The 20,637-nt window shown below is 36.3% G+C and overlaps 1 protein-coding gene across 4 annotated transcripts in view; it reads right to left on the reverse strand.

Moving 5' to 3' along the window:
- LOC148951817 (cholecystokinin receptor type A-like) overlaps nt 1–20,637 on the reverse strand; it is a 136,379-nt gene that overhangs the window by 24,670 nt on the left and 91,072 nt on the right. For all 4 annotated transcript variants that reach the window (XM_089088728.1, XM_089088729.1, XM_089088730.1 and 1 more), the window contains exon 5: nt 8,949–9,187. In XM_089088728.1, coding sequence (XP_088944854.1) covers nt 8,949–9,187 — 239 coding nt within the window. The remainder of the gene's footprint in view (nt 1–8,948; nt 9,188–20,637) is intronic.

The following is a 20,637-nucleotide window of genomic DNA, read 5'->3' on the forward strand; positions in this document are numbered from 1 at the left end:
TTTTTATTGGGATTAAGTCAGGATGTAAGGATTCAAATGTGGATTTAGTTTACAGGTCCCCTAGTGGATCTATTCCGTCGTTTATGAAAAGGTTTTGGATTCAGTTCATAAGCATCCCTGTGAACTAATCCTGATGGGTGATTTCTACATCAACCTGCTGAATCAAAATTCTGCTTCTGCTATAGATTTTTTGTCGATGATGCTCTCTTCGGAAACTCTACCTTCAATTTGTATACCAACCCGAGTTACTGAGACTCATGCGTCTCTTATTGATAATATTTTTTCGTCGCTAGATGTCTTAGACAATTCGGTGCTGGTTAGTGATATTACTGATCATTTCCCCGCTATTTCCCGATATAAGAGCGCTGATCAAGCGCAGCGTATAGCATCACCATCTAATCTCCCATTTTTCCGTTTTGGTTATACTGAGCTGAGTCTACTTAATTCTCGTCTGACTGATCAGCCATGGAATAGTTTGATTTCTGATTCGGATTTTAACCGCTCTTTTGATATCTTGTATGATTCAGTGAAAGAAAGTATCCTAGATGTTTGACATCACGGTTCAGCACCCCCTCATAGGTAGCGCGATAGCGCTGCCTAAGTAAAGAACGGTGTGGGCACAATGTATTATTTTTTATTTTATTTTCTTCTCCATACCCGGGCACTCCGTATCGAAGAGTTGTCGTAGAAACTTCGAAAAGGGCTCAATCGATTGGAAATTGGAGGGGATAGTGCCCTTTTCAATGGTCGAAAGTGATTGGAGGGCAACTAGCTCCCCCCACGCCCTTCATTCCCCCAAACACATCCAATCAAACTTTTGAGATAACTATTTTGATCAGCGCAGTTGATTTCCAGATAGAAAATATGTTTTTGAGAAGGACACTCCCCCAAACCCCCAGGGCAAGGGTTTTAAGTTATGCCCTGGGGGCATAAAAGGTTTTTAGAGAAGGCGTTGTCGTAGAAACTTCAAAAAAGGCTCATTTGATTGGAAATTCAAACGGCTAGTTCCCTATTTAATACTTAAAAGTGATTGGAGGGCAACTAACCCCCCCCCCCCCACGCCCATCATTCCTCCAAACACATCCAATCAAAATATTGAGATAGCTATTTTGTTCGGCGTAGTTGATTTCCACATAGAAAATATGTTTTGAGGAGGACACTCCCACACAAGCCTCAGGGCAAGGGTTATAAGTTATGCCCTGGGGGCTTATAAGGTTTTTATTGAAATGTTTGTCGTAGAAACTTGAAAAAGGGCTAATTCGATTTGAAATTCAAAGGGCTAGTAACCTTTTTAATAGTCAAAAGTGATTTGAGGGCAACTAACCCCCTTCTCACGCCCACCCCTTCCCCAATCACATCCAATCAAGATTTTTAGATAGCCATTTTATTCAACGTAGTTGACAGTTTTAGAAATTAGGTCTTTAAGGATGACAACCCCTCCCAACACAGCCCTCAGGGCAAGGGTTGTAAGTTATGCCCTGGGGGCATATAAAGTTTTTATTGAAAGTGTTGTCGTAACTTCAAAACTTCGAAAGGGCTCATTTAATTGGAAATTGAAAGGGCTAATGCCTTTTTTAACAATTGAATTTGATTGGATAGTGACTAACGCCCTTCTTTGCCCACCATTTTCCAAAACATCCGCTAAAAATTTGTAGACTCTTAATGTGGTCAACGTACTCAAAATCTCTTAGAATTAGAGTCTTTTGGATGCTAACCCCTCAGAGCCTTCAGTGCAAAATTCGTTAGTATTGCGCTGGGGGCATACTAGATGTTTATAGAAAGTAGTTGCATAAATCATAGGCAGCGTGATCGCGCTGCCTAAGTAAAGAACGGGGACACTCGAGAACGACACAAGAAATGGGGAATAATTAAAGAGGAGGACAGTCCCCCACAACCCTTAGGGCAAGGGTTTTAAGTTATGCCCTGGGGGCATATAAGAACGATTTTGGCCCAATGTATTATTTGTAATTTTTTTTCTTTAGATCAGGGCACCTTTTATCGAAAAAGTTATCGTAAAAACTTCAAAAAGGGCTCGTTCATTTGGACATTGGAGTGGCTTTTGCCCTTTTTAATAGTCGAAAGTGACTGGAAGGCGACTAACACCCCTTCCACGCCCATCATTTCCCGAAACATATCCAATCAAAATTTTTAGATAGCTATTTTGTTCAGCGGAGTTGATTTCCAGATAGAAATTGTGTTTTTGAGGAGGACAGTCCCTCACAGCCCTTAGGGCAAGGGTTGTAAGTTATGCCCTGGGGGCATATAAGGTTTTGTATTGAAGGCGTTGTCATAGAAACTTAAAAAAGTATCCTTCGATTGGAAATTCAAAGGGTTAGTGCCTTTTTTAATAGTCGAAAGTAATTAGAGGACAACTAGCCCGCCTTTCACGCCCCCCCTTTCCCCAAACACATCAGATCAAAACTTTAAGATAGCCATTTTATTCAGCGTAGTTTAAGTTCTGGAAATTAGGTCTTTGAGTATGACAACCCCCCCCACAGCCCTCGGGGCAAGGGATGTAAATTATGCCCAGGGGGCATATAAAATTTTTATATAACGCGTTGTTGTAGAAACTTCAAAAAGGGCTTATTCGATTGGAAATTGAAATGGCTAGTGCCCTTTTTAATAGTCGAAAGTAATTCGAAAGCAACTATCACCCCTTCGACGCCCACCATTTCCCCAAACACATCCAAAAAAGATTTTGTGATAGCTATATTGTTCCACGCAGTTCAAAGTCCAGGAAATTTCACCTTTGAGAAGGACATTCCCTCCCCCCCCCCAGTCTTCAGGGCAAGGGTTATAAGTTATGCCCTGGAAGTATATTAGGTTTTTATTGAGATCTTTCTCGTAGAAACTTGAAAAAGGGCTCATTTGATTGGAAATTCAAAGGGCTGGTGCCCTTTTTAATAGTCGAAAGTGATTTGAGGGCAACTAACTCCCCTATCACGCCCATCTTTTCCCCAAACACATCCAATCAATATTTTAGATATAAATTTTATTCAACTTAGTTGAAAGTTTTGGATATTGGTTTTTAAGGATGACAATGCCCTCCACCTCCCCCCCCTACAACCCTCAGGGCAAGGGTTGTAAGTTATTCCCTGGGGGCATATAAAGCGTAGAAACTTCGAAAAGAGCTCATTCAATTGGGAAATTAAAGGGCTAGTGTCTTTTTTAACAGTTGAAAGTGATTCGTGAGCGACTAACGCCCCTCTCAATCCCACCATTTTCACAAACACTTCCAATCAAAATTTTGAGATATCTATTTTGTTCAACCCCCTCAGAGCCCTCAGTGCAAGGGTTGTAAGTCATGCTCTGGGGGCACATATGGTTTGTATATAAAGTTGTTATAGAAATTTCAAAAAGGGTTCATTTGATTGGAAATTGAAATTGCCCTTTTTAATAATCGGAAGTGAGCGGAGAGTAATTAACCCCCCTCTTACACCCACCATTTCCCCAAAAACATTCAATCAAAGTTTAGAGATAGTCATTTTGTTCAACGTAGTTGAAAGCTCTGCAAATTATGTATTTAAGGAAGGCAAACCCCCCAGAGCCCCAAGGGCAAAGGTTGTAAGTTATGCCCGGGGAGAATATAAGGTTTTTATAGATAGCGTTGTGGTAGAAACTTCAAACGGGGCTCATTCAATTGGAAATTGAGAAGGCTGGTGCCCTTTTTGATAGTCGAGAGTGATTGGAGGGTAACGAACCTCCCTCTCACGCCCACCATTTCTCCAAACACATCCAATTAAAATCTTCATATAGGCATTTTGTTCAACGTAGTAGAAAGTTCTGTAAATTAGGTCTTTGAGAATGACACCCCCCCAGCACTGAGGGCAAGGGTTATAAGTTATGCCCTGGGGGCATAAAAGATTTTTATTGAAATTTGTGTCGTAGAAACTGCAAAAGAGCTTATTTGATTGGAAATTGAAAGGGCTAGGGTCATTTTTAATAGTTGAAAGGGATTGGAGAGTGACTACCGCCCCTCTCACGCCCACCATTTCACCAAACACATCCAATCAAAATTTTGAGATAGCCATTTTGTTTAACGTCGTTGAAAGTTCTGGAAATTCGGTCTTAGAGGATGAAAACAACCTTAACAGAACTTAGGGTAAGGGTTGTAATTTATTTCCTGGGGGCATATAAGGTGTTTATAGAAAGCGTTGTCGTTTCCAAAAGAGCTCATCTGATTGGAAATCGAAAAGCCTAGTGCCCTTTTTAATAGTCGAAAGTGATTTGAAGGCTTGATATTTTTATAGTAAAGATCGATGTGGGTATAATGTATTATTCTTTGTTGTTGTTGTTGTTTAGACCAGGGCACTTCGTATCGAAGAAGTTGTCGTGGGAACTTCGAAAAGGGCTCATTCGATTGAAAATAGAAAGGGCTGATGCCCTTTTTAATGGTCGAAAGTGATTGGAGGGCAACTAATCCCCCTTCCACTCCCATCCTCCCACGCCAACCCTCCCATTTGCCCATTATCTTTAAAAACTAAATGTTGCCTTAAGATTAAATCAAAATGCACTGTGATAATGCTAATTCCCAATAAAGCATCTCAGAAGTATCCCAAGAACGACTGAGGTTATTATGTTCAAAATTTCGGGGCTGATTCTGCTCTTAAAGTTTAACCAAATCAAAATAGCGTAAGTGTATCCAAGCTATTAAAGAAAGTAAACACATTTTTTGCGAATGGTATCAAGTTTTCCATTTCAGGTCAACTAGAGGAGGTATGAAAGTAAATTAAAAACTAATACTTTTATCAAGATTCTTAAAAGAGTGAATGTTGTTAAAAATTGCTGAAAATTTTTCTCCAACATACAAAGAGTAAGCCAAATCATATATTCTAAAAAAACGAAAAGATTTAGAGTATTATTTTCTATTTTCCTGAAAAGACTGTGTCAATGTAAAACGAACAGAAATTAATCAAAAAAACTTTTTCCACAAAATAAGTTTTTCAAAGAAAAGTAAAGAACTCAATTACACAAAAAATGAGCAAAAATAAAATCAAACAATCTACCAAGCGTGAAACTACCACAAATCAGCATCGATAAATAAATGAAACCCAAAAAGATCAGAAATACAACAAATAACCAAGTCCTACTCAAAGCGAGCAGAAATTAACGAAAGTTGGGCGCAAAGCCCCTATGTCCTCATAAAGCCAAACCAAAATTTGCACTTAACTAAAAAAATACAAATGAATGTGCATTGTCAACTTAATATACACATACATTGTTAATAAGTAATCAAAATGTTAATATTATTTGATTTTTAAAGTTATAAAAGTAAAAACATTTTTATTTTTTTCAGTAAAGTACAAATTTATTGTAATTTCTGTTCGTTTTGGGTTTCATTTATTTATCGATGCTGATTTGTGGTAGTTTAACGCTTGGTAGATTATTTTATTCTATATTTGCTCATTTTGTGTTTAATGGAGTTCTTTACTTATCTTTGAAAAACTTATTTTGTGGAAAAAGTTTTTTTTGATTAATACTTCGAAAAGGATAGCACCCTTGAATCCATTGATGACTCCAGGTCTCCATAAAAGCTGGAACAGGAAAATTAATTTTTGGAAGCTATACAGGCTTCATCATTTGTAGCTCATCATCAAAGGTTCAAGACCTATAGGAGTATATTTAATTCTCTGTGTCGGAAGGCTAAGTCTCAGTATTATCATAGGAAATTTTCTGAATGTGGAAAGGATGTTAGGAAGACATGGTATTTAATTAATTCGGTTCTTAGACCTACTCCCCCTCTGCATTCAGTTCCAACAACGCTGATAGTCGATAGTAAAACATTTTAAGGAGAAGAAGATGTTCAGCTAAAGCTTACCTCTTATTTTGCTAATATAGGAAAGACAACTGCTTCCTCTGCAAGCTTTGCAACTTCTCGTTGTGATTTCAGAGCCTATATTGGACCCTCATGTTTAAAGTCAATGGTCTTGAACTCTGTTTCTGAGTTTGAGGTAGCTTGTACCGTGAATACTCCTAAAAGATCATCGTCCTCAGGGCCTGTCAGAATTCCTACAAGGGTTATCCGTGCCATTCTGCAAGCTATTCGTTCACCATTGGCTAAGGTTGTCAATCTGTCCTTTGAGATAGAAATTTTTCCTGGATTTCTCAAGCGAGATGAGGTTATAGTGTATAAAGGTTGTTCTTGGAGTTATCCTGCTAATCATAGGCCAATTTATCTCCTATCTGTTTTAAGCAAAAATTTTGAGAAGGCTATGCTATCCAGGCTTCTTAGTTTTCTGGATGCAAAAGAATTTTTGCATGATTTCCAGTTTGGATTCCGAGCAAATCACTCTACAGAGCATGCTTGCACAGCTCTCTTTAATTTCATTCATTCGGCAATAGATTATGGTTATATACTAGCAGCTTTATTTTTAGATGTTCGTAAAGCTTTTAAATTCCTCGACTCATCGGATTCTTCTTTGGAAAATATCGCATATTGGTTTAAGATCAAATGCTTTCTCTTGGTTTGAAACTTATCTTTCTGGTAGGCTTATTTCAATTGATTTGCTTTTCCGGAGCCCTTCTTAAGTAGATTATGGCATACCTCAGGGATCTGTTCTTGGCCCAGTTTTATTTCTGATTTATGTTAATAATCAGATTTTTTCGGTTAAAAACACCAAGCCTCTGTTATGCTACAAGTTGTGTCATCCTGATGTTCGTTCGTGTTCTAATACTACTTCTAATGAAGATTTTTTCGTTGTTTTCGCTGATAACACCACTCTAGGACTTTTGGGAAGACGGAATGTGATATCAATCCTAACTTTTTTGCAATATTTGAAAGAGTTATTTCATGGTTTGATGCTAATTAATTGGCCTTGAATGTTAGTAAGTCACATTTTCTTATTTTTTCTCGAATTGTATAGCTTTTCCTCAGCTTACACAACTTCAGGTATCACTAGGCTCCTTGTGTAGACCAGAAAATCGGATGGCCTGGATCCTCTATATTGTGCTTGTTGAGAGCTTTTCGTTTAGAAACCACATAGCTATGATTAGGGTTAAGGTCACACGAAGTTTGGGTATCGTTCGAAAACTTGGAAACACGTTCCCTGGATCTATTCTGAAGCTTCGTTTTTTGTGCCTTGTACAGTCATATATTTTTTCTGTTGCCCCATTTTATGGATGTCTACCTTTCCTTCTACACTGCGGTCACTTTCTGTCATGCATAATAAAGCACGGCGTCTGGTTATGGAAAGCAACCGTTCCTCACCAACACCATTTTTAAATCTGCAGTCTATTTACATTCTTTCTTGTGCCTCTTTTGCCTTTCAGCAGCTCCATGGCAATCATCCAAAATCTCTTCAAAAAACTCCCGTGTTTATTTCTGATTCAGCCTTCGTTCTTCATTTAATATCCGCATTCCTCTTACCCCTACTATATGATTGGGTTTCAATGGTCTCATTGCTTGTCAACAGGTCTGGAATTCCCTATCTTCTTCAGTACAGAGATGCCACTCGTTTGGGACTTTTAAAATGATTATTAAGGACCATTTAGTTAAGAATCAGACAGAATAACAATTCTGTTTTTTTTTGTTTTTTTTATTATTTATTTTATTTATTTATTGTTTTTTTCTTTCTTTTTTTCTGTGGAGTTGATGTCCCCTGAGTGTTTATTTCAAGGTGTACGGTTGTCTTCTGCCTCAGTTATGTTCTCTTTTTTTAATATTGTATGCTATTTGGCTATTGTTTTTTCTTTTTTTGGGTTGTTGCGTATATTGTGTATTTTTTTTTTATCCCCCTTGTATCCCTGGCCATAGAGCCTTTCGAAGGGAATAAAGGTATTATATTTCCATTTTGTATTTATTGGTGAATACACTCTGAAACTCTGAACTCATTAACTGATTTTGTAAAGACTTTCATTGAAGCTATTTCCAACATTGGCCCTTAAAGAGAATAGTAGCAAGGGAACTTTTGCAGACAAGCCATAAATAAATTACACGTAAGACTGGCTTAGAAAACCTTTAAAAGGTCTAATTAGCTTTATTTTCGCTTTTTTAGTCTCCTTTTATACCTGCTTATTTAAATGTTTAACCTTGCTCTTTACAGAAATTGGCTTTTATTATCTTAGCGTAAAAGAAAATGCAAGATAGAACCTGAAAATAAAAGCATTTTCGTTTGTTTCCAAGGAGGTAGACATATTATTTCTCTGGACTATTTCTCTTCATTAGAACTTCTTTACCCATGATGCAGAGCTTTTACGACAACCTGACGTTTGATATTTGATATGTTTTGGGAGAGCAAATCAAAGCTTCATTTTAGTAAGTATTAAAAGACTATTTATCTTTATTATGCACTTTTTTGTTCATCTGACACGAGACTTTTTGTTGTTTGATACCTAAAGGGTTTCGGAAAAACATACTAAAGTTTAGTTTCAATAGCTGTCAAGGGCAGAAAGGGCAAAGTTGGGGCACAATTTTCAATCTTTATTTAGGTTGTTTGTGCATTTCACGTATTTTTGTAAGCTAATCCGTTCTTTCTTAAGTGTATGGTAGAAAAGGCCAAAAATGCTGCATTTCTAAAAGATGATTGTTTCTCCTATATTAAAATTTCAAACCTAAAAAAAGAACGAAAAGCTCTTGAGCCACAATTTTATTTTTTTTTACAGGTTAAGCTTTCTGTTTCTCTGTGATAGAGCTGCATGCAAGTTAATTGCAAACTACGGTATGTTGATTAATAACAGGGGGTTCAAAACAAATTTCGGACAGGAACAAATTTAACTTTCCAAAATCTGGGGGGAATTTTGCTTTTTTTCAATGAAAATACCAAAAAATAACTATTTTTTAATGGAAATGTTAAAATTGGTTTTTGAAAATTAGGGTTTGGGGAGGCCAAAAAACTAGGAGAGGCAAATTCTCTCACTGCTTTTCAATTTGCACCCCTTATTAATAGGGAATCCTACTTAAGAATCGTTACTATTTAACAAAATTTGTTCTAAGCAAAATTAAAATTTACCTTTTTCTTTGCCATGACAGACCGGCGTGTGTAAGTTGATCGCATACCATGCTGATTAATTTGAAATCCAACTTGAGAATCGTTACATCTTAGAAAAACAACCTTTTGGTGGTCTCGTATATTACTGAAGTCCTTTCTAGGAATAGTTGAGTAAATAGATGTTGACAGCAGAGTTGATTTTCTTCTATCGACATCGTAGGATTCAGTATTTAACATATTTGTGACATCGGATTTTTTTCCTGAAATATTATTGGCCATTTTAGAGTCATTATTCTATCCTAGTGTTAGTTTATGTAAAAGTCAACATATTCTAAAACCTAGTGTTACATGCTAATAATATCCTTTTTTTATGTAGAATACTTGACTTAGAGGCTTTGTTCAATTCCATTCAATTTCTTATTTACAAACAAAAACAGAACAACTAAATCACCAATAACCCCCCCAAAAAAGATACAAAAAAGCACTTGCGACGGGGCGGCTACTTAAATTTTCTTAAATAAATAATTAATCAAACTAAAAAGAAATTATGATGATAAAAAAAATTAGATTAAATAAATAAAAAATAAATAAATTACATAACCAAAATAAAAACTATAACCAGTCTCTTCATCAGCCATTCTACCATAATAATAATAATAATAATAATAGGAACAATGATGATGATAATAAGTAAATAAATAAAAACTACGAGCCTTTTCCTAATATTGCAAATATACAAGTATTTTATTAGGTAAACAACTTACAAAGCCTTTTAATTTGAAACCAAACGATAATCATTGCTAGCAATATTATGAAATTAATAATAATATTAATAATGGTGTTGCTAGTGTTAAGCTGCTCAAACATGGGAGGGGGAATGCATGGACGACACAGCATACCTTTAGCGTGAAGAGAGGGGTATTGAAGAAGGACATCTCTTCTAATCAGGAATAATTTCTTTTTGTTTTAAGTTTTAATGTTGCTCCTTACTTTAAGTAGAAAAACTTATTTTTTCATTAAATGAATGAAAACCGACACAGCTAATGAACCGACAATCTATAATTTGTTCCTGATTAGGAAACGCTTTTTAATGATATTTGGTGGAAAATTTATCAAAAGGTGTACAAAATTTAGCAAACTCAATTAAACTTTGTGGGAAATTGTTGCTAGTGTTTTACTTATGCCAATGGGGGTAGTTGTCCTTTGTGACCTTAGGGGAGGGGGTCTGACTTTAACCTCCAAAATAAAAAAATAGTGCAGGAAATATAATGGATCATTAACAAACTGCAAAAGGAACTTTTCCGTAGCTACTTCCCACCCTCCCCATACTCCCTTGAAAGGTTAGAATCATTTCAAAATAGAACAAGGCTACATCCGTGCATCCATGCATAGTTTCGAAAAAAGCAGCAAAGAGTTCATGGTAAAGAACTGTAAGTAAGGAAAAAATCATGCTAATAGCAACCGAATCTCTAAAAAAAAGTGTTTTGGTACCGACATATACATAAAAAGAATTGGACTGTCATGCTGATTCAAAACATGTATATTTCATTACCTTCTTCAAAGTTATCCACAAGAAAAAGGCTTTGGTAGTTGCCTGTCACAAGTTTTAGTTCCCAATCCCACCACTAGAGGATCCGTGGCCCTAGTGTAGGTATCCCTGTCAAAAAATAATTTCTCAACCCTGCCGCTAGGGGATTTGTTCCACTAATGTAGTTATACTCTCAGGGATTTTACTTCCCAGCCCTGTCGCTAGGAATTCATAACGTTAGTGTCGATATACTAGGTGCTCTTATAGATTTTCTGTCACTAGGAGCCTTTCTCAGACCCTTTTTCTTCTGTGCAAGCATACGCGTTTCAAAGCAAAATCTAGACGGAATTTGACCTGGTAAAATCCAAAATCCGAAATCCAAAATCCTTTGCAGCAATGGAGGCAAATGCTGCCCAAGAATACAAAATAAAGCCCGTATCGAAACCAACCAAAACCCCCAATTCAAACACCCCCAATGCATCAAGTACCCCGTATAAAACACCATCCTCTAAGCCCCCTAGCTAACATCCCTTTCAGAAGGAATCACCAAGTCACCAAACCTCCTTGTCCGGTGAGATGAGGTCAGCCTGGCCCCCCCTCTCAAGAAGAAACAAACCAGAATCACTACCATGAATTAATCCCTTAACTGACAAACAGGATGCACAGCCAAATATGCAACCCCCGAATATATGCTTATTCATTCTAAACTGAAATGCACTTCAGGGCATGAATATACCTCAAAAACAGAAAACAAAAATTATTTCAGAATTGGCAAAAATCTACATCCCTAATGATATACTTATTCAAGCAAAAAAAGATCTTGCTTTACTATTAACAAAGCTGAACATTGATACACAGTCATATGAAAAATAAATCAACAACACAACAAATATCAATACTCCAGTGGAAGGTAAGATCACTCACAGAAAATAAGCTAAATGAACTAATATCTTTTATGAATAATAATTCCATTAATATTGCTTGCCTCCAGGGAACTCATTTAACCCAAAATCAACAAATTAAGTATCTAGGATATACTATCCTGAGAAAGGATAGATCATCTGAGAGAAAAGGAGGCGGAGTAGCTTTAATAGTTAAAAATAATATAAAATTCTGTGGCATCAACTTTCCAGATTCTGTAAATGATGTTGATGCAATTGGTGTCAGTGTTTGGCTGAATAATACAAAAACCTACATAATAAGCTTTTATAACCCTGATGGCCAAACTAAAGATGCCATGGATCTCTTTAAATATATAAATAATTCTAACATGTTAAAAATTATCATTATTTGCGGAGACTTCAATGCCCACAGCCTTTTCTGGGGGAATAAACCAGCAAATAAAGCTGTTGAATTGATTGAGCACATGACTTCAAATAATATTGAATTAGCTGTTGCTACCCCTCCAAACCTGAATACATATTTCAACCCCAAAACTGGCAGATTCTCTACAATTGACCTACAAATTGTGTCATTAAACATTTTGAATAAAATTTGTATAAATAAAATTGATAGTCTATGTACTGACCACTTTGCTATAGTTTGCTCCCTAAATGAACCTGCTGAAACCCGATCACACACCTAAAAATATATCAACACTAAAGCAAATTGGTCTATGTTCCAAAATAAGCTAAATGATGAAATTGCAAGTTTCACCCAAAATTCATGCATTTCAAACACAACAGTTGACACACATGCTGAAGTCTTGGCATCTTTACTAATAAAGTATACGTAATAAAAACATACGAATATAGAAATTCGTTTACGTAAGTTAATTCCTAAGTTACGTCAGAACAAAATTTCGAGAAAGCCAATTAGCCAAAAAAGGAAAATTAATATGCGAATTTGATTTTAATTATTCATGTACGGTGAGCTAAAATCAAAGCTGCATTAATTCAAAAACGTCCAGAAATTAACAAAAAAAAGTTCTTTTTTACTGAAAGTAAGGAGCGACATTAAAACTTAAAACGAACATAAATTATTCCGTATATGAAAGGGGTTGTCCCCTCCTCAACGCCTCGTTCCTTACGCAGAAGTTTGACTCTGTCTTACAGCTTTATTTTTTTAAACAATAAAAAACTTTAGAGTAAAGAGCGAGGCATTGAGTAGGGGATAGCCCCTTTCATATACGGAATAATTTCTGTTCGTTTTAAGTTTTAATGCCGCTCTTTACTTTCAGTAAAAAAAATTTGTTTTTTTAGTTAATTCGAGTAAGAATTACTGGACTTTCAGATCAATTGAAATGTCAAATCCTTGAATGTCAAATCTAAGTGAATCTGTGAAATGTCAAATTACTGGAACCAGTCAATTGAAATGTCAAATCCTTTACGTGAATTATTAGAATTCGAAAATCAGATATTAATGGTTAAACACAGTAATCCCGTGCAAATTTCATATGGATTGGAGGCAGATTGGAGTCCCCAGTGGACTCGACTTTTCTATGAAGAATGTTTCGGCTATGAAGAATGCGTCAAGCATAATAGTTATGTAATATATTATATAAGTGGCAGTCAGGATTTAACACTTACGAAAAATGGACAGATTCGCTTAGATTTTAATTTTATCGAAGCTTTACCAATCTCATTAAATGTTTTCGTATTTACTTTCCACGAAAGCATTTTGGAACTTACTTCTGAAAACCATCCTGTAGTGTCTTTTCCTCCATAGTCAATACGCTTTAGATTCTAAATATTTTGAAAAACGATCTAACAAATGATAGTGTTTGTATCCCTTCGGATCATCTAAACAAAATAAATATTAAAAGCTATCCTAAAGATATTGTTGAGAATACTAGCTCTTCGTCCCTTAAGGAAGGACATTGGATTGGAAACTACATTCTTTTAAAAGCAACTTTTTAAATATTTGACACTTTTGGGAAAGATTATAATGCAAGGCCATTTTTGAAAAACATACCTAGAAATATTTTCTGGAATAAATCAAAATAGAAAACAGATACAATATAGGCCTACCTTTAAAATGTCGTGTGGATGTCGTTGTCAATGTTTCAATGGAAGATGTCAATGTCGGATGTTTTGCTGTTTATTTTACTAAGAGCTTGTATTTACAGTTTTAAAGCTATTTTAAATATGTTGAGTATAATGTTGAGTATTCGCCTTAAAAGTCTATTTAAAAGTCCAGGATTTTGGAACCGCCATTTAAAAGGAACATGTCATGTACAATTTGCTAACGACGTGTACAATTTTGTCGCTTATAGCCCTAAAAGGAAAAGTGAATTTGCCGAGTGTCAGAAGTTCGTAAAAGTTGCCGACCACGCAATACTTTACCCGTCGAATACACGCTGGGTGGCAATGGAGCAAGTTATGAAGAAGTTGAGCAGTGGGATACTCTGAAAATTTATTTTCAGAGTATGCTCGCTGATAACATTCCCCCGGCCGTAAGCATCTAAGAGGGACTCGGGAATGTCAAGCTTCGTTTTTTTTACCTTTTTCTGGGGTATATATTGCTTGTCATGAACAAGTTAAACCTTGAGTTTCAAAGAGAAAGTATCTGGGTTCACCAAATCCTGAAAAAAGTTCGGGAAACATTGAAGGAAATTATGCAGAACTTCATTAAACAATAAGTTGTAGACAGAACAGACCCCTTCAAAATAAATGTGCTGTCCTCGAACAATCTAAGACCTAACGAAAACGTCTTCTTTGGGTCCAAGTTTCTTTCGCTGTGTGAAGGAATGAGTGGAGACGCGGATTTTAGTTGCAAGTTGATTTCCGTTAAAAATAAATGTGTCATGTTTTACCAATGACTGTGTGGGGAAATCATTAGAAGGGTCGATTCCGGTAACCAGCTTTTAGTTCAGCTGGAGTGCATTGACCCAACGTTAGCGGTAAGCGACCGTATCAATAGCTTAGCAGGAATTTACTTGCATTTTCCCGCTATCGTGAGTTTTGATATTGACCAACTCGACAGAGACTGGCGGAAGCTCAGAATTATCCGCGATACTCTGGGCAATTGGGTAAAAAAAGAACCAGGGGCATTTTGGTGTGAGCTTGGCAAGCTCACTGACGCTGGTGACAACCCCATATTCAGTGCACTGCTAGCGTTCATGCAGATACTTATGTCTCTGCCACATTCATCATCAGCAGCGGAAAGACAATTTTCACTGCTTAAGTTGAATAAAACACCTTTAAGAAACAGGCTGGATCCAGAAACGGCGTCGGCACCCATGAGAGTGAATCAGTATGTCCCGGTTCCACACGAGTGGAATATCCCCGATTTACTCATTAGGTGTGCTCGACGCTGGAAGTGAAAGAGGAAGAGAAGGGAAGTACCGTCGCGAACAGAAACAATCCTTCCTTATGTGCTCGCAGTGAACCTTAAATGTTTTTGTCGTTATTTGAAATTTGTTATCGTTATTTGATAATATTATTTGAAGTTCACGAATAGACCATACCTGATTGGAACTTGAATACTGGTCATAGAATGTAGAACGTATATATATTTTTGAATCAATTTAGTTCTTTTCAAGGCACAAGGTCAGTCAGCTTTTCATTCTTGCGCACTACAGTATATCAGAAGAGAGGGAAATCACAACAGTTTTCGATTCCCGTCACCTAGCGAAAGAATGTCATTTATCTCCATGTTGCAAAGCAGTCGAGTTGGGGCGTGAATCGGAATCCCGCTGTGTCAGCACCAAAAGTAAATAACCGCAACAGAAGTAAGAAAGTCGAGCGCATATAATCAGACTAGACCCCCCACATTTTTGTATGTAAACGTTTTCTTCCGGCCGAATCATCTATCTTTTCGTACGAAGAAATCAGCCGGAAGAAAACGGACGTGAGGGTCTAGCCTGGTTTGAGACCAGCATTGCGCTAATGGCAGTTTCTTACTTCTGTTACGGTTATGTACTTCTGGTCAGAACCTAGCTGTAATCTCGGTTCGCTAGATGCGATGTCACGGTTTTTGCATTTATTCACGGTTTCTCCCTAATGACGGAATATTCTACATTTTGTTGGTTTGCGAGATTCGTTGAAATATTCCAGCGCGTTTGAAGAACTATCACATGAAAACAAAAAGTTCAAACCGTGCACTTCAGCGTTGCATCTATATGAACGAAGACCTATGTCATCGATAAGCCGTACCAGCAAGCGACGCGAAGCGTCGCGACCGGCAAATTTGTTCGTATCTTTGGCAACAGTGACAAACATGGACAAACATAGATTTTTTTCTTACCCTTGCCATGGATTTTTTTTTCTGTAGTTGGTGGCAACCCTGACTGGTAGCCTATTGCCTCGCTAGAGAGATGGAGTAGTTAAAACTAATGTTCCAAATCGTTATAATATATGATAAGGTTAGAATTCCAAAAATTATTCCGTACATAAATTCAACATCACTACATTCAAAACTTTTAAATAGACTTTTAAGGCGAATACTCAACATTATACTCAACATATTTAAAATAGCTTTAAAACTGTAGCTACAAGCTCTTAGTAAAATAAACAGCAAAACATCCGACATTGACATCTTCCATTGAAACATTGACAACGACATCCACACGACATTGTAAAGGTAGGCCTATATTGTATCTGTTTTCTATTTTGATTTATTCCAGAAAATATTTCTTGGTATGTTTTTCAAAAATGGCCATGCATTATAATCTTTCCCAAAAGTGTCAAATATTTCAAAAGTTGCTTTTGAAAGAATGTAGTTTCCAATCCAATGTCCTTCTTTAAGGGAGGAAGAACTAGTATTCACAACAATATCTTTAGGATAGCTTTTAATATTTATTTTGTTTAGATGATCCGAAGGGATACAAACACTATCATTTGTTAGATCGTTTTTCAAAATATTTAGAATCTAAAGCGTATTGATTATGGAGGAAAAGACACTACAGGATGGTTTTCAGAAGTAAGTTCCTAAATGCTTTCGTTGAAAGTAAATACGAAAACATTTAATGAAATTGGTAAAGCTTCGATAAAATTAAAATCTAAGTGAATCTGTCCATTTTTCGTAAGTGTTAAATCCTGACTGCCACTTATATAATATATTACATATCTTTTATGCTTGACGCATTCTTCATAGTCGAAACATTCTTCATAGAAAAGTCGAGTCCGGTGGGGACTCCAATCTGCCTCCAATCCATATGAAATTTGCACGGGATTACTGTGTTTAACCATTAATATCTGATTTTCGAATCCTAATAATTCACGTAAAGGATTTGACATTTCAACTGACTGGGTCCAGTAATTTGACATTTCACAGATTCGCTTAGATTTGACATTCAAGGATTTGACATTTCAATTGATCTGCAAGTCCAATAATTCTCACTCGAATTAACTAAAAAAAACAATTTTTTTTTACTGAAAGTAAGGAGCGGCATTAAAACTTAAAACGAACAGAAATTATTCCGTATATGAAAGGGGCTATCCCCTACTCAACGCCTCGCTCTTTACGCTAAAGTTTTTTTATTGTTTTAAAAAATAAAGTTGTCAAACAGAGTCAAACTTTAGCGTAAAGAGCGTGGCGTTGAGGAGGGGACAGCCCCTTTCATATACGGAATAATTTCTGTTCGTTTTAAGTTTTAATGTCGCTCCTTACTTTCAGTAAAAAAGAACTTTTTTTGTTAATTTCTGAACGTTTTTGAATTAATGCAGCTTTGATTTTGGCTCACCGTACATGAATAATTAAAATCGAATGCGCATATTAATTTTCCTTTTTTTGGCTAATTGGCTTTCTCGAAATTTTGTTCTGACGTAACTTACGAATTAACTTACGTAACGAATTTCTATATTCGTATGTTTTTATTACGTATATTAGAGAGTTCGCTCCCTAGTCAATACCTCGCTCTTTACGCTAAAGTTTGAATTTTGTTCAAATTCTTTAAAAATTACCCTTAATCACAAAGGCCGTTAATTAGAATAAATAGCTCTTATGAAAGTACTAAAAAAAATCTTTGGCTTAAAGAGCGAGGTATTGACTAGGGAGAGAGCCCTCTCATATACGTAAATAATTTCTCTTCGTTTTAAGTTTTAATGTTGCTCCTTATTTTCAGTTCAAAAAACTTGTTTTTTTATTTAATTTCTGATCGTTCATGGAAATGTTCCTTCCCCCAAGGAAATGTTCCTTTTCCCTTCATGGAAATGTTTCTTTCCCCAAGGAAATATCCCCCATGGAAGGATCCTCCCCCGTAACCCCTACTTCTACCCCGAACCCCCACAAGAAAAAAAAATCCTCCTGAAAACACCTGTATACTTCCCAATAACCAATATAATATGTAAACAATCGCCAAAGTTTGTAATTTACAACCCTTCCACTAGGAACTGTGGGGGATTGAGCCATTCTCACAGACAAATTTTATTTATTAGATTTTAGAATATGCTGAACAAAATTGCTATCTCAAATTTTGATTGGGTGACTTCGGGAAAAAAAATGAGCGTGGGATGGGGCCCAGTTGCCCTCCAATATTTTGGTCACTTAAAAAGGGCAGTAGAAATTTTAATTTCTGTTCGAATGAGCCCTCTCACAATATTCTAGGACTAATGGATCGATACGATCACCCCTGGGGAAAAAAAATAATAATAAACACACATCCGTGATCTTTCTTCTGGCAAAAAATAAAAATTCCACATTTTTGCAGATAGGAGCTTAAAACTTCTATAGTAGGGTTTTCTGATACGCTGAATCTGATGGTGTGATTTTCATCAGAGTTCTATGACTTTAGGGGTTGTTTCCCCCTTTTTTCGTAACTAAGGCAAATTTTCTCAGGCGCTTAACTTTTGATGGGTAGGACTAAACTTGATGAAACTTATATATTTGAAATCAGCATAAAAATATGATTCTTTTGATGTATCTATTGCTATCAAAATTCCGTTCTTTAAAGTTTCGGTTACTATTGAGCCGGGTCGCTCCTTACTTACAGTTTGTTACCACGAACTGTTTGATATAATTTTGCTACAGTTGAAACAAATATTTTGATGAATTTTTCCGTTTTCTTTAATTCTAAGAAATTGCCTTCATTGAGCTTTAGTTCTTAATAATATCAATTGGAAAATAAACTCCGTTTTTTTAGGGTGTTTCGGGGGGTCAAACGGAAGCTTTTCAGTTTTTTTTTTCTATCAAGAATATCAAATGAACTTGATGAAACTTATATATTTTAAATCAGCATAAAAATCTAATTCTTCTGATGTATCTATTGGTATCAAAATTCCGTTCTTTAGAGTTTCGGTTACTATTGAGCCGAGTCACTCCTTACTTACAGTTCTTTACCACGAACTGTTTGATATAATTTTGCTACAGTTGAAACAAATATTTGGATGAATTTTTCCGCTTTCTGTAATTCTAAGAAATTGCCTTCATTGAGCTGTAGTTCTTAGTATTATCAATTGGAAAATAAACTCCGTTTTTTTAGGGTGTTTCGTGGGGTGAAACGGAAGCTTTTCAGTAAAAATGGTCATTTCAAACTTTTTTTTTTTTTCTATCAAGAATATCAAATGAATTGGCAAAATGCAATTGAACGAGAGCGCATTTCAAATTCGACGCGTCCAAACTAATAGAAGCTATCATTCCAGTGTAAAAATGAGTGATTTATTTTGATTATTATATACAGGATCATGAACTCCCGAACTAAAGTAACAATAAAAGGAATTTTTATCATCTGACATGACTTATTTGCTTTATCAAAGCGTTATGAGTATTGTCGTAACCAAGAAACTTCATGTTTTACTAACCCTTCCCTTTTAGTATTCGGGTTCTTATAACCTTTTAAACAAGATAGTTTTCCGGGGGGCTTACTATCTGAAGCTCCTCCCGGTAAAACGACCCAAGAATGGCTTCCCCTTTCATATCTTCAAAATCATATGTAGTAGGTCTTGTATCTCGTATATTATAAATTCGAAATATTTCAGGAGAATAATTTAAAGACCCTTTTTCAAATTAGGCTTTAGCTCGATATATGCGACCGAAAGACCCGATCAAAAATCGTGGTTTGTCTTGGGGTAGTTTTTGCTTTTGCGTAAAATCAAATATTTCTGGAGTGATTATACAGACCAACATCATCAACACACTGACTAGTCTTCACAAATGATCAAATTGTCGAATGAACTTCATGAACATTTGAAAGACAGAATCAAACTCCGACTAGTATTTACAACTTAATTTTTGATTCAGATGTCTAAGCTTCGACGTTCTTCTCTTCGTATTAGCTATCGATTATTGGAGAGTTAGCAAATGCTGTCCTTTTGCACATTTTACACCCTGCAGTGCAAGCTAAGCTGTTTTTAAAGCAGCTACATCTCGTTGAGCTACATTCAAGTTGACTTCACAATTTTCACTTTTGATTGAAGCCAACTTCAATTTTGTGAGGTTGGCTTCACAAGAGCACTTCACAATTTTCAAGAGGACGTTAGTAGTCAATGGATACAAGAAGTCATTTTTATTTTTTTTTAACCTTATTCCTCGGCTTTAAGTTCAGAATCGGGAACTTCACTCTATACCTGAACTTGGTAGAAAACCCTATAACTGTGGAATTTAGCCGCATCAGAAGTTGGTTGTAACTATTCTGGGTGGACGAAAGTGCTAGCAGTAGTCACCATTTTTATAAAAAACTTCCCTGCGGAGTTCATTCAGATTTCCCCCTTTTGATGAGCAATATATCATGAGCAAAGCGTCTTCTCCAGCAACTCTTACTTCCTTCTTCGAAGCTGACTTCAGCATGAAAACTGCAGCGGATGTACGAAAATCGGCATCTGCCATTAGCTTCTTCAGAGCAAGGCCTTCTCCCACACTGTGAATACAGGAAGTAGAATCACAGCCTAAGATGACGTGAGCAAAAAGAAGCAGATGGATTCAAAAAGAAAAGAAAAGGAATCAAAAAGTCTCTTGACCCAGCTTCTCTTTCAATTTGTGAATATCCCATGTTCGGGGAGCTTTTTCCGACTTTGGATCAGGTATAAAGAATAGTTTCTTGCTTGATAGGTCACCATGATAACATACTAGGACCACATGATAAGTATCATCTCCGATGACGGGAGTGTCATAATACCGGGAAGAAACAACAGCAGCTTGTAGAATTGGGACATCTGCATCACTTGGTGCCTGGACTTCGCCTAAGCCCTTTGATCGGTGATAAACAGCCAGCGTGCAGATAAACCTGGCATTGTTTTTCTTGCAGGACAAGAACCCATCCTTTTTACCTTCAGCTGCATACCTGATGGGAAGAAGAGCTCACGA

The sequence above is a fragment of the Artemia sp. Qi Xiang Cuo genome, chromosome 5 (assembly GCF_049724085.1).
Source record: "Artemia sp. Qi Xiang Cuo chromosome 5, ASM4972408v1, whole genome shotgun sequence".
NCBI classification, from domain to species: domain Eukaryota; kingdom Metazoa; phylum Arthropoda; class Branchiopoda; order Anostraca; family Artemiidae; genus Artemia; species Artemia sp. Qi Xiang Cuo.